The sequence below is a fragment of the Phascolarctos cinereus genome, unplaced genomic scaffold (genome assembly GCF_003287225.1).
Source record: "Phascolarctos cinereus isolate Bilbo 61053 unplaced genomic scaffold, phaCin_HiC Scaffold_8;HRSCAF=390, whole genome shotgun sequence".
Classification (NCBI taxonomy): domain Eukaryota; kingdom Metazoa; phylum Chordata; class Mammalia; order Diprotodontia; family Phascolarctidae; genus Phascolarctos; species Phascolarctos cinereus.
In genome coordinates this window covers 25696309-25711034 of record NW_027556291.1, presented here as the reverse complement: position 1 = coordinate 25711034, position 14726 = coordinate 25696309, and the positions used below count along the sequence as shown (strand labels likewise).

Here is a 14726-nt window from a genome sequence, read left to right as displayed (position 1 = left end):
ACAAAGGAAAGAAAGAAAATAGCTTCTCTTCAGAATGAGAAGAAAAAGAAACAAACAAACAAACAAACAACCTGGTGCGTCAGAAGCAGGATTTGACCCCATGCCTCTATGCAGAGGCCAGAACACCCCATTTAGGGAAAGGACAGACGTCACCTAGATCCTGACTGCACTGCAGCAAAAACTATCTGATTACATCATTGAAAAGGGAGGAGGGCTGTACGTAAATTTCCTGGTCTGGCCCAGGGTCGAAATCACGTTTTTTGCCCAGGAATACAATTTTTAATCCTCCCTAACGACACCCTGCCTCTGCCTCCGCCCCCATTATATCTGAAGTACAAGGACATTTCATTGGTTAAATTCACGATTAATGTTCTTTTATTTTTTTGCTCGTTTCCTAAACTACATTTCCCAGATGTCATTTCTGACTTTCTCTGCAGTAAAATGTACTGCAGTTCCGACGAGAAATTGGAGGTATCGCGAGAGTTACGGTTCCCCTTTAGGGGGCGCCGCAGAGCGCCATTTTGTTTCTTTTGACTTCTTGCAAGGACGGAGCAACGCGCTTGGCGCGCTGTCGACAACCTGAGTCCCTTGTGGTTTCTTCTTGCTCTTTTGGCGATGTTCCCTCTGTTTAGGAGGGCCTTGAGCCGCTTTTCGGGTAAGCAAATTTCCTTTTTTTTCTAGAGAGATTATCCCTTGAAAAGGCAAACTGAACCTTCAGATAACCTTGAATCCCTTTGTTCTCCCTCCTCGAGGCCTCTTAATTCTGTAGACAGCACCTTTCGCCTCGGTTTGCGAACACTGCTGTCTACCAAGCCTGCGGGGGAAGAGGCCCTCCTCAGTCCCTAGCGTTTCTGGGCGTCTGGTCGCCAGGGACCCGGCTATGTTTCCGCCTCCTGGAGGAGCTGTCATTTCGTGCTCTTGCTGGAGGAGGAAGCCTCGCTAGCTCTCTGCTGTCTCAGTGACCTTGGTAAAAGACCTTGGAGGGTCCACTGGGGTGCTGCACGCCCTTTCCTAAAACTAATCCCAGGTTGGGCACTCGCTCCCCCCAACCGCTCTGTGCCGTTGCCAGGGTCGCGGTGACTTTGAAGGGCAGGACGCTCATACCCTTGCCATCCTCTTGGTTTCTGTATTTGCCCGGACTTTATCGGTACGGCCAAGGACACCTTCACTCCTCCCCTGGGGCACAAGAAATTAATTGCGCTTGCCCGAGGGGCATTTATGCCTCTGTATATGGAACGCTGGCCTCTCCAAATATAGTCCTCGCCCCGTCCCCAGCCTTGCCCTTGTCAAAATTAACCTGGTACAACTGGCCAATGTGGGCGGAAAAAGTATATTGCTTTCGGGATTGCCCTTTAGACTGTTAAATGACCTGATTTCTGTTATTGGCCCCAGTGTGACTTTGAGCATCTCTTCAATGTTATTTGCTCTAACCCTTTTTACTGTGCTGCCCAGGGTCGGGGCGTGGGGGTGGAGTCGAGGGAATGTACTTTTATTATTGTCTGCGCCACCCTAAAGCGGCTTCTAAGATGGCTACTAAAGATCTGGCTCGGCCCACCTTTGTCATAATGGAAACCCGCATTCTTACCCCTGCAATGCGCTAGGCAGGGGAAGTCACATGACATATGCCGCAAACTACCCCCCACCCCCTCTTCTGCCTGAAAAGAAAAGGCATATCTTTTGAGGGGGCTGAAGAAATAATAATGTAGCTCAATTAGGGAGGTTTCATCTGTCAGGAAAGAATCTTTATTATGTGTATCTTTTGTAGCCAATTTTTTTTATCCTTTCTAGGAAGACTTTGAATGAATCAATGAGTGAATGAATGAACGAATGTGTAAATGAAGCTTTTAAGCTCATATGCCAGCCACTGTGCTAAGCGCTGGGGATACAACAAAGCAAGACACTCCTTTTTTTCCTGGAGCTTCCTTTCTACTTCTGATAAGACTAAACACATAAAAGAGCTAGAGTTGAAAGAGGGGGAATTCAGGACTTGGCCAAATAAGCTCACTGGGGCTTGAGGGGGGGTGGAGTTTAAAAGATGAAGTCCAACAGATTCCCCCTCTTTCTCCTTTTAGTCAATGTCTGTGCGCTTTGCAGGGTGGCTGATAGCCAAGGTTTGATATGCAAATGGATATTCTTTAAGCTGTTCAAGGAATAAAATATTAATGTCTAATCATCTTTTAAATAAAATTCTCTTCCTGTTTACTTGCTAGGAGGAAGGGAAGGAGATGGGTCTCCTGGGGTCATGTGGACAACCTGGACTAATTATATCGTGATCATCCTGGTGCTATTTCATCATTAGCATATGGAGATCTTGGCTGGATCTCATAAGAGACCAATTTACTTGTTTAAGAATAATAGCATATTTGTTAGAACTTGAAGGGGCCTTGGAGATGATCTAGTCCAGTGGTGTCAAACTCAATTAGAAATGGATTCCTGCAGGCCGAATAACGTCATCTACAATGTATTTAATTTTTATTTATTTTGTGAAGCATTTCCCAATTACATTTGTATCTGATTCGGCCATACTCGGGAGTTTTATTGGCTGAGAGTTTGACACCTGATTTGGTCCAACCCCCTCATTTTACAGATGGGGAAACAGAGGCCCAGAGAGGGGAGGTCCCCAAGGACCTCACACAGCACAACTCCCAGGCCAGTGCCTCGCTGCCACTAACCTCAAGAGGTTAGTACAGTAAACTTAATTTTAAATTTTATGCCACCTGTAGAGCATGTTTTAAAACCTAGCAAAATTCAAGAAATAGGGAACTGAGGGGAGATAATTTGGGAAAGGGCATAAAGAAATTTATGCATGCTTTTATGTTATCGTGCAGCTCCATTACATCTTATGGGAGGGGTGGAGTTTAGTAGGAGAGGAAGTTGGGGGGGGGAGATGACTAGCAAGCATACTTTAAAGATTTTGAAGCTCCTCCTTTGGAGTAGGAAAGGGCTAGGCCTTTTTTGTTGTTGTTGTTTTTTCCCCCACCAGGTTTATACAGGATCATGCATTTAGAAATCATCTCTTCTAATCCCAGTCATTTTACATGAGGCCTAGAGAGGTTAAGTGACTTGCCCAAGGTCAAAGGCAGGAATTTGAGTCCCAGTCTTCTGATTCCTAGTGCTGCTTTCTGCATTGCTTAAATTATGTGACAAAGGATGAATAAAACATCAGTTAACATTGGTGAATAGAATACTCCAAATATGAGGAAATAGATTCTGTTAAAAGGAATTTTTCTTTACTATATAGTCCTGGTACACATGGTGGGGTGGGGGTGGGGGCAACTTTGCTAATACACAAAACTTGACTCAAATTAATAGGTACTATAAGTGATAAGTTCTTGATGATTATCTTAAATTTTGGAGATGTCTGTTGGGGTTTTTTAAGGTATGCTTTTTATTGTGTTCTCATGATATATTTGAGTTTGAATTTGTTTGCCCTTGCACCTCATAATTTGATAGCATATGTCTCATAGCATATTAACATGTTTTTCAGATAATACATCATAGTGGATAGAAAGGACTGGCCTTGGAATTGGGGAGACCTCGATGCCTTGGAATTGAGGATCAATCAATTCAATTACTAGAAGTTGTTGTGTGTGTGGTGTGTACACACACACACACACACACACACACACACATTTTCAGATCACCACACCCCCCTCCACAGCTTAGTCACTCTGGACTACAAATTAGTAGCTAAAATCATAGTAACTATGACACTTCAGATATGAAATCTGTATCATGATAGTTCACACTGCATAAGAGGTTCTAAAAAGTGGATTTGCAGTAACAAACATTTTATGCATGCCTATGAAGGGGCAGAAAATTGAAATTTTTCCCTTCTTGTTCTATTATAATTTAAACCTAAGTTTATACTATTTGGAGGCAATGCTATTATTCATGTATTTTAGGAGTACGGTGAAATGAGCACTGTCTCTGGAGTCCAGGACCTGGGTTCATATTCTCCTGAGCTTACTACCTGTGTGACATTTGGCAAATCACTTAACTTATCTGGGCCTCATTTTCTCATCTTTAAAATGAGGATATTGAACTAAATGACTTGAAGTCCCTTCTAGATCTATGATCCTATAGTCTAGTTTGAGGAAAAAGTGAGTCTTTTATTTTGGTTCTGCGTAAATTTCTCCATAGTATGGTCATTCTGTGATTCGGTTTGTCTCCCTTCCTACTTTGTTTTTTCACTTTAAGCAAACATGAGGTGTATAGTACCATAAAATCGTATACTTGTCTTTCATGATTATTATGAATCACAAGTCTGATCTGGTTTCCTGAAAACTGATATACTTCTTTGTTTTGTTTTCTAGTTCGCAGCTTTCAGCAAACTGTTGAAAGGCAGAACCACCAGGACAGGCTACCTAATTTTCATGATAAGTATGGCACCCCAATATTGCTAAGTGGAGCCACTTTCTGTCTTGCCATTTGGGCATATGTAAGTACCATTGCATCCCCCTCTTAGTACAGAATTATTGCTAAGGGAAATGTGGGATAAAAGCTAACTTGCTATTAGATGAAAGTATTTCCCTCTTACATTTAACAAATACTGTAAGTAACCAAGGGTTAATTATTTATGGTTCTAACCAGTGAAAAGGGAGAGGGGAGTTCCTGAGAATGGGGCATTTATTGAGTAGTTGTGGGAGGTCAATTTTTGAGGGAAAAAGTCTCTAGTACAGAAATGTAAGATCTCTGAAACTGAATGAGCACCCTGGCTTTTCCTTTCCTTTACAAGGAAATTGGCTGGGGAGGCATACCTAACATTTGCAAACATATAACTGAGAACCTTTTTAATCTCATAGGCGGCCACACAAATTGGAATCGAATGGAACCTGTCCCCTGTTGGCAGAGTCGTCCCAAAAGACTGGAGAAGCCAGTAAAGGAGAAATTCCTTTTTGTCCAAGCTGGCGACATTCTGGATTGTCTCAAAATTAACATACGAAGTAAAGGTAGTCTGTTATCAACTGTAATGTGGCATTATTGATGTAATAAAATGCATTTGAAATCTTTGTCGTGTAGATTTTGTTCCTTTCTCATATAAAAGAAGTCTGTGCTCCAATTAGCTTAATGGTCTTGTGAATGTATTAGTAGTAATATTAAGGAGCACTGTTGCATTTCTGCATTAGCTTTTCCCCTACCCAACAAATGAAACTTTGGATACCGCAGAGAAGCTAACTTTGCAGTGCTTTTAACTTCTCTGATTCAGAAATAGCAGTGAGTTCACAAAGCTATATCCCATGTTACAGAGTTCTCAAGAGTTTGCTGTCAAGGTGGCCACCCAATTGCCATTATCCATTTGGGTATACTTCATGCTTCATCCTCTGTTTAATAAATCAAGGTGCCATGAGACCTAAAGGGAAAGCTGTTCCCTTCAAGAGTTCACAGAATCAGTGAGAGAGGGCCTGCATCCTGTCCAGACATCATCCAGTCTCTGCTAAAGACCTCTAGTTACGGGGGAACCCACTGTTTTCCTAAGACAGCCCCTTCCATGTCAAAGCTAAATTTGCTTTTATGACTTCCATCCCTAATTCTGCCCTCTGAGGCTAATGAGAATTTTTCTAATCCCTCCTCCTTCAGATAGCTCTTCAAATACATGAAAACATCCTTTGGTCTGTGTATGGAATGATCTGTTCACTAGTTTGAATCTAGATTTTAGAGCTGTGTTCATGTAAATGTTGTACATTCTCATTTTCAAATGAAAACATTTGTAACCTTCATGCCAGTTAATGAAAATTGCCTTCCATCCCACCACACCCCCATTGAAAAAGAAAACCCTTGTAACAAATATGTAAAATCAAGCAAAACAAATTCCTCCATTGACCATGTCCAGAAAACGTCTTGATATATGTATCTTGAGTCCATCGCCTTTCCTGTCAAGGAGGTGGGTAGTATGTTTCATTGTGAGTCCATTGAAACTGTGGTTGCTCATTGCATAATGCTATTGTATACCTTATTTTTCTAGATCTGCTCACTTCATTCTGCATTAGCTCATGTAAGTCTTCCCATGTTGCTCTGAAAAATCTCCATTTCTTATAGTGCAGTAGTATTCCATAACATTCATATAGCACAGTTTGTTCAGCCATTCCTCAAGTGATGGGTATCCCCTTTCCAGTTCTTTGACACCACAAAACAGTTGTTATGCATATTCATATGGGTCATTTTCCTTTTTCTTTGATCTCTTGAAGGGTATAGTCTTAGTGGTGGCATTGCCAGGCCAACGGATATGTGCAGTTTAATAACTTTTTTTACATTGTTCCAAATCGCTTTCCTCAATGGCTGGGCCAGTTCGCAGTTCAACCAATGGTTCATTATTGTATCCATTTTCCCACAGCCCATCGAGCATTTGTCTTTTTCCTTTTTTGTCAACTTTTCTAAGCTGAGAGGTCTAATTTGCATTTCTCTAGTGATTTGGAGCATTTTTTCATGTGTATTGACAGCTTGGATTTCTTGAAAACTGCATTTTCATATCCTTTGACCATTTATCAATTGGGGAATGGCTCTTGGTCTTATTAATCTGAATTAATTCCCTGTGTGTCTTATTATTAGAGAAACTCGCTACAAAAATTGCCTAGTTATTTGCTTCTGTTCTAATTTTGTCTGCATTGGTTGTGCCCAAACTTGAATTTCATGTAATCAAAATTGTCCATTTTATCTTCTTAAATTGGCTTTTGCTAGATAATGCAACACTGGGGTGGGGGTGGGGAAATAATATATATATATATATATATATATATATATATATATATATATATATATATATATATATATATATATATTTATATGTTATGTGCTTTGCCAAGTGTTTAAAAAATGTTGTGCTTGATGTGCAAAATAAAATTTCATTGAAACCAAAATAGACTGGTAGTATGTTTTTATAGCAGGATATTTGGCTGAAGAGTGTACACTGACTGTAGCAAATTGTCTCCTTTCAGCTTGGAAAATGTTGCTTAGTATCACTACAGAATTGGTATGTATCTGAGAGGTAAAAATTTGGGTGTCAAAAGGCCCTGCATTTGTTGAAATATTAATATTAGCTAAAACTGCTGCAGAACCAAAGTGAGGAAAGATAGATGGTAGCTTAGCCAAGGAATTATAAAGTTGTTACATGACTACTATGTTACATGACAAGGTAACGGAAGTAGTATCCAGAAACCATTAGAGATTATGTTTTCAGTGCATCTTAACTCAAACTAAGAATTAATCACCTGTCAAGGGTTTTCCTCATTTTGAAAGGTGAGGAAATAGGTTTCTGAGGTTTGTTTACTAGCTAGAGAAGTCTTAGTTTTGACCTTTTTTAGCTGTAGCCAGTTGAGAAACTACTTTATGAAGTACAGAAGCAGCATTCTAGGCTGCCACCCTACCCTAGGATAAATCATAAACATAATTTAAAACCCTGTTCTATATTGGATCTAGCCTACCTTTTCAAATTTATGTTGCTTTACTCACCCTCATACAATCTACCTCCCGCCAAATTGGCCCATGTTCTCATTCCCCAAGCATAACTAGATACTTTACAAATGTTACTTTATCCTCACAACAACCCCTGAGAGGTAGGTCCTATTCTTATCCCCATTTTACAGTCGAGGAAACTGACAGGTTAAATGATAGCTAGTAAGGGTCTGAGGTGGTATCAGGACTCAGGTCTTTCTGACTCAAGACTTGACATCTAGTTACTGGAGCTTTGAGGGATTGGGAAAGGTTTCCTGTATAATTGATAATCACATTTCTTGTCTTCTCAGTGGCTGGGGGAGGGAGGGAGAGAATTCAGATCTCAAAATTTTTGTTGTTATTTTAGGCAATGGGGTTAAGTGACTTGCCCAGGGTCACACAGCTAGTAAGTGTTATGTGTCTGAGGTCGGATTTGAACTCAGGTTCTCCTGAATCCAGGGCCAGTGCTCTATCCACTGCGCCGCTAGCTGCCCCCAGATCTCAAAATTAAAAAAAATTCTTTTAACGTTTTTTAAAAGGTGGGATTTTAGTTGGGACTTGAAGGAAGATAGGGAAACCAGGAAGCAGAGATGAGAAGAGAGAGCATTTCAGGCCTGAGGGACAGCCAGAGAAAATGCCCAGAGCCAAGTCATAATAGAGTATTTTGTCCATGGAACAGCATGGAGGCCAATGTCACTGGATTGAGTATACGTGGTGAAGGAGGGGGTTGTAAGGTATAAGAAGCTGGGAAAAGACAGAAGGGAGGATAGGTCATAAAAGGCTTGGAACAGGAAACAGGATTTTGGATTTGATCCCAGAGGTGATAGGAAGCCACTGGAGTTTACTGAGTATGACAGTAACAGGGTTGGACCTTGTCAGTTGACCACTCAGACCTTTTGTTTCCTCATCTATAAAATTGGGATCACATGTGTACTACTTGTTTCCCAAGACTATGAGAGAAGTGCTTTTTAAACCTTAAAGTACTGTAGAAATGTGAGATGTTACATACACAGAAAGGTGAGGTGGGAACTTTCGACATAACTATTCGGTTGAAAAGTAAGATTCCGTCTGTCAATAGTTTTAAAGATCATGCTATTCTAATTGTAGGAAGCCTTCTTTCATGGACTTGACCGTGGTTAGGGTCAAGGGTGTTGGATTTTTTTTTTTCATCCTTCAGATCTCCCAAGAAATGATCTTTTCATACAGAAACAAGTTGTCACCTTTCAGTAACGTTCAGTAATTCGAAGGTTTGAAGGGGGCCTGGGGTCAGATTCACCTCGAAGTTTTTCTGTCTGAAAACCGTCACTGACCCATGAGAACATAGATGGTGCTACATGATCAATCACTTTTTAAAGAATTGGACTCTCCTGGCATGTATATCATACAAATAACATGCTTTTCCCTACTTAATTTTTGTTTTCCATTTAAAATTTTTTCCCCCCAGTAAACATAGAGAGAACTGCTAGAAATGTAAATTTGAAGGGTATAAACCCTTTGGAAAAGACTTCTTAGAAGCGAAGGGATATAAAGTATTTTAAGTGAGGGCAAATGCAGTATTACTGAATTTCCCTAATATTTTCACCCTAAAATGAAATGATTCCGTTATCTGGGAACTAGTCAGATATTGTCCTTAATTGTATGATGTGTAATGAGCATGCTATGTAATGGTAGTATCTGTAAATTAGCGGTAGTACTGGTACCACTGGTGTCACAAGGTAATTGTGTCTCAAATACTTAGGCAGCTTTCAAGTGCTACAGAAATGTGACTTATGTATTAATTTTTGAGAATTTATATCTTGTTCCTATTAAAGAGATTTGACAAAACTTTCAGGTTAGAAAGCCTTTTGAAGTTGCTGAAAAGAGACACAAGACGGTCAGGAAGCAGGCCACTTTGCTTCTTTAGCAAAATCATGGAGTGTGCACCAAGGGGATGTGATCTGATTACCAGGTAAGATGCCAGGTGATATACCTAGAAAACTGAAGTGGGAGGACTGGGAGAATATTGCTCTCTTCCTACTAACTACGGTATTTTTTCTAGATCATCCTCCTTTGAAAGCTTAGACAATGAAATATTCTGATGGACAGATGCCTTGCTCTAATAGGTTTGATTGTGGCTCAGTCATTTTTCTCGGCAAAGATACTGGAGTGGTTTGCCATTTTCTTCTCCAGCTCATTTTGCAAAGGAGGAAACTGAAGCAAACAGGGTGAAGTGACTTGCCCAGCGTCACACAACTAGTAAGTGTCTGAGACTAGCTTTGAACTCGGGAAGATAAGTCTTCCTGATTCCAAGCCCGGTGCTCTATCTACTTCGCCACCAACTAGAATTTATTAAATGCCAACTATGTGCAGGCACTGTGCTAAATGCTGGAAACACAAAGAATGCAGAAATCAGTCCATGCCTTAAAGGAGCTCATATATGAAGTTGTCTAATATGCCAACAGCTATATACAAACAAAATATAGACAAGATAAATCAGGGTCATTTCAGAGGGAAGACATAAGATTAAGGAGGCCTAGGAAAGGCTTCTTTCAGAAGGTGGAACTTTTGCTGAGACTTGAAACCAGGGAAGCTAGGGAGATAGAGATGATGCCCAGAAAGAGGCTAAGTCTATTCGCTTTGAAAGGAGGTGAAGATGCTTTCTGAAAAATCTCCAGGATTTAAGCTCAGTCTCCTTTAAATATGGTGTCCCAGAAAGATTACGAAATGGTTTGATATGTTTGGGCTTTGAGATTCCAATCCTGGACATTTGCTCCAAGAACATCAAAAATATTCACATCACTTTCTCTGATAGGGAAAAAAAAAGAGGGGGGTGGGAGGAATGGGTGACCACCATTTGGGGAATCACTGAACAAAAATGTCTTATATGGGTCTAATGGAATATTAATGCTTTAAAAATTATGAAGAGGAGAATTTCAGGGAACTATGTGAAGACTTATATGAGCAGATGCTGAATTTGCACCATATATAATGACTACAAAAATAGGAAGTGGACCTGTGATTTAAATAATACAGGGAACTCCTAGGGGAGAAAAGTCACTCCACCAGTGCAGATGAGGCATCTTCTCTAAAACTTTGAGAGTTGCCTAGACTAGAACACTAAAGAATAAAGTGGTTTGTCCAGGGTCGTGCCTCAGAAGTAGGATTTGAACCCAGATTTTCTTGGCTTACAGCCCAAGTCTCTATCTACTATGCCACTGTCTCTCTAATGTTAACCACGCTACTGAAAGACTTGCAGAATTCTAGTTAAGGACCAATATCAATCCTGGAGAATCGATCCTAAGATCAACTTCTCTGCTCTATGTAGGGGGAGGGAGGGAGGACGGTGGCTGTGGACTCTGGCTACGCTCTTGGGCAAGGCCCTCCTCAGTTTGCTAAAGTGTTTTCTTTGCTGCAAGAGTGGAAAAATGTAAGAATACAAGATAACAATAACAGCAGGTTGCATAACTTTTCTACTTTAGAATACATAATAGCATCTGTAGTCAAATTGTGAGCTTTCTCAGACAACCCTTGTTTCTTAAATGTGGGGTATATTGAGATGTCTTAATTTTTCTCAGAAATGTAGCGAGTAAGCAAGATGCCAAGTCCTCCTGTTACATTGTAGACATCCCTTTCCTCTGAAGCATGGTGACTGAGCAAGAGTTTCTAGCTTAAAGACGCCCTTGAGAAATCCACAAGAGATATAGCGTGTGTGTGGCCGGGGTGTACATTCATACTGCTTTCAGTGGTAGTAGTAGATCATCTGTAAAATGAAGATAATGATAGCATCTACCTCCCAGGGTTGTTGTGACGATCAAATGAGATAATAGATGTAAAGGCTTAGCATAATGCTTGGTACTTAGGAGGTGCTTAATATATGCTTGTTATGGATCCACCTGTCCATTCATACATCTATTTATTTGTCATCTTTTATTCATCTATCTGTCTGTCTATCTATCTATCACCTATCTATCTATCTATCTATCTATCTATCTATCTATCTATCTATCTATCTATCTATCTATCTATCTATCTATCTATCTATCTATATCTATCTATATGTATCTATGTAATCTATGTAATATCGGTTATGGAATTCAAAAAACCTTTTCAGCGCCGTGGCTGCTTTTCCGCTTGATAACGGTAGGGGGCGGGCTGAACTCGCACCATCCGCTGTTTTCCTCGCGCCCCCTCCTTCCAGTTCACGTGATCGATCTCCCTCTTCCCCGTCCTTCCCGCTTCCGGTCAGGGCATCAGCCGGAAGTGCGAGTAGCCAGGGGAGGGGCCAGTGGCTGCTGCGGCGGCGGCCGGAGGGGAGGAGGAGGAGGAGGAGGGAGGAGAAGGAGGAGCTGGAGCTGGATCTGGATCTGGAGGGGAGTTGGTGTTGGTGCGGAGGTGTTGCTGCCGCTGCCGCTGCTGCTGCCGCCGCCTCCTTCTCACGGTGTGTGAGGCGGGACCACGTCCGCCGGTCGGCGGAGTAGCCGTCGCGCCCCCTCAGCGTTGGAGCTCCGGCGCGGTGCGGATGTGAAGCTAGGTAAGCCCGGCGTGCCTCTCGGGGCGGGGGCAGGTGCGCCCTCCTGGGCGGGCTGTAGGGCCCTGATGGGTAACTGTGGCAACGGGCGTCGGGGGGGGGGCTGTGGCCGGGGCCCGGCGCGAGCACGCTGCCAGCCAACTGTCCCCTTGAAGCCCGGGGCAGGGCAGGGGTTCTGCCCATGCCCCACCCCCTCCTTCGGCTGCGGCTGCCGGGGAGCCCCGGGACTCTGGGGGGCGGCTGCCACTGGCGCCTCCGCTTTAGGGGCATCTCTTTGTACTCGGGGCAGGATCCTGAAAAGAGGAGGCAGCGGGGCATTCTTGTCTTGTTCCGAGATCCCAATTTAAAAAGGGAGGGCACGCACGCTGCTGGTTGCATGGGAGCGTATTCCTTGTGCCCTTGCCCATGGAAATAAGACTCCTCGAAGTTATCGCCCTGCCTGGATACTAAGTCCGAGGATCGATCTCTTGTTTCTGTCTCTCTCTGTTTCTGTCTCTGTCATCTTTTACTGATACTGACTGAAGCCCATTCCAAGCTGGGAGAAAGGAACGCTGTCATTTCTGAAATAATTTCCTCCCCCTCCCAGATCTCATCTTTATCTTAATTGTTACCGCTTCTGCTGCGGACACTAGTAGATTATTGCGGCTCCGCCCAGTGCTGTAGGTGATAATGAGAGTTGATGAATTTGAAAGAAGTAAAACAGGGTCCTTGCCCTAAGGGAAGTCAGCCTTTTGGTAACTGAGTCCTAGTTAGAACAGCAACCCCAGATTGTCACAGTCCCAGGGAATGAGTCACCGGGAAGCTAATCTTGTCCTTCCTTCAGGACCTTTTGAGTTTTGCTTTTCTTATTTCAAAATATCCATCGTCTGTGTTGTCACGTTCTGTATGGTATAGTAGGTAGAGCATTGGATTTGAAGTCAGAAAACCTGCATTCCAGTGCTTGTTCTGACACTTACCGACTTTGTGACCTGGACAAGTCACTTACCTCTTGATACCGCACTTTCTTTCATCCTATAAGTCATAACCTCCATGAGTGGGATCCATTGAAAACCGGGATTTTGTGGCCCCCTAAATTTTTGGAACATATATAACTGGGTAAAATAGTTCCTCATAATTTATTTTATGTCTTCTTCGTTGGTTGTGAATTCACCTTTTTCATTTTGGTGCTGGTAGTGTGATTTTCTTCCTTTAAAAAAAATTAGGTTAGGTAGTGGTTTATTTTTTTAAAGCAGTTCCTAGTTGTATTTTTTTTCTCTTGCTTTCAATTTTGTTAATCTCTGATTTTCAAAATTTTTATTTTGGTGTTTCTAGTTATTTTAGTTTTATGTCCAGTTCATTGATCTGCTCTTTCTTTTATTCATGAACATGTTTAGTGATGTTACATTTTCCTCTCGGTACTACTTTGATTGCATCCCTAAATTTTTGGTATATTGTCTCATTGTCATTATCTTTAATGAAATTTATTGTTTTTATGATTTGTCCTTTGACCCAATGTAAGTACTTAATAAATGCTTTCTCACCCATTCCTGTTCGATGTCTTTTTTTTTTCTTTAAGGTTTGCAAAACAATTTATATAGTCTTGGTTCTCAGGCAAACTCCATGACGTGCCAGTTATTCCTGAACTAATAACAAGGTTCTTCACTGTAGTCAATGAATATCAATAGAGTTAAACAAAAGTTAGGTAGTTTCTGTAAAGCATTTGTTATATTTATTATGTGACAGAGAAAAAAAGATATCATAATGACCCACTATTACATTGTTGTCAGTGTTTCAGACATAAGCAATCATGGCTCTCAGAGTGTTACCATGTAGTGTCATTATTTCTGGACTATGAAGTTTAAACTTCATGTAAACTCATGCCAAAAAGGGAGAAAAATGCAACTATACTCTTCTTTCCTTCATACTTAAAAGAGCTGCTTTTATTTAAATATTGCTTTAAATATGTGTTTTCTGAAATCCCTCAACTACCTTGAGTAGGTCCAAGATTCACCCCCCACACACACCCCCATTCTCCATCCTCAGTGTTTCTGCTTTTTCTTACATCTCCCAGTTTTGACTGCTTCCTCTGCTGCATTTTACTCATCTTATCTTTATGGAAACAATTACACAGAGCCTGAGCTCTGCCTTCTAGGCTGGAACATTAAGTAACTAATCCCCCAAAGGACCACTGGCCTTCTGCATTCTGGCCTAAAAAGTTCTTTTTCATTGAAAAATTATGTCCAGAAGGACTGAAATTTATTCCAAATAGAGAGCAAGAATAACCCTGACTGTGACTTATACTTCTGAAACAGCTCCAGGTGGGATATTACTATTTTATATCCTCTGTTATGACTTTTTAATCTAAATATTAAAGTACTTGACAAACATTAATTAAGGTTCCTAACCTGTCAGTGAGGGAAAATGATTCCATTTGCAAGTGGGGAGGCAGGTTATGAGGGGTAAAGGTTTGCCTCAGGTAAGCTACATACAGTTCTTGGAAGAATTGGGTGTGGGATTTGAGTTTTGACTCACCATTCTCTCTACTTAACCACTATACCCAGTTTCTTTTGTTAAGAAGGCATAATACCAGTTTGCCATAATCTTTTTGTGGTCTATGTGAACCAAAAGCAAGGTCAATTTCTAGTCCATGGGTAACATTCTTAACTGTTACACAGGAGTCTTCTGATTATGTGATCATTTGCTGGCCTACTTCTTGAGACAGTATGGCAATATAAGTGTTGCTCCTCTAGATGTTTCATCTGAGGAAGAGAATACAGTGTTTTTTGATCTATAAAAATGTTTATAGTTT

General features: G+C 41.3%; 2 protein-coding genes across 4 annotated transcripts in view; both read left to right on the top strand.

The window, feature by feature from the left end:
* Positions 1-516: 516 nt before the first annotated feature.
* On the top strand, positions 517-5012 carry COX7B (cytochrome c oxidase subunit 7B). Of its 2 annotated transcripts, XM_020964588.2 has the most exons (4): positions 517-655; positions 2588-2680; positions 4317-4441; positions 4806-5012. In XM_020964588.2, the coding sequence occupies exons 1-4, from the start codon at positions 616-618 to the stop codon at positions 4881-4883; spliced, it is 336 nt and encodes a 111-aa protein (XP_020820247.1). In that variant the 5' UTR covers positions 517-615; the 3' UTR covers positions 4884-5012. The 2 variants fall into 2 exon arrangements, with proteins under 2 accessions (XP_020820247.1, XP_020820248.1); XM_020964589.1 differs by lacking the exon at positions 2588-2680 and having other exon boundaries at positions 518-655.
* A 6738-nt stretch (positions 5013-11750) lies between these two features.
* ATP7A (ATPase copper transporting alpha) overlaps positions 11751-14726 on the top strand; it is a 116609-nt gene continuing 113633 nt past the window's right edge. For both annotated transcript variants that reach the window (XM_078147964.1, XM_020964548.2), the window contains exon 1: positions 11751-11941. The gene's annotated coding sequence lies outside the window, so the exon portion shown is untranslated. The remainder of the gene's footprint in view (positions 11942-14726) is intronic.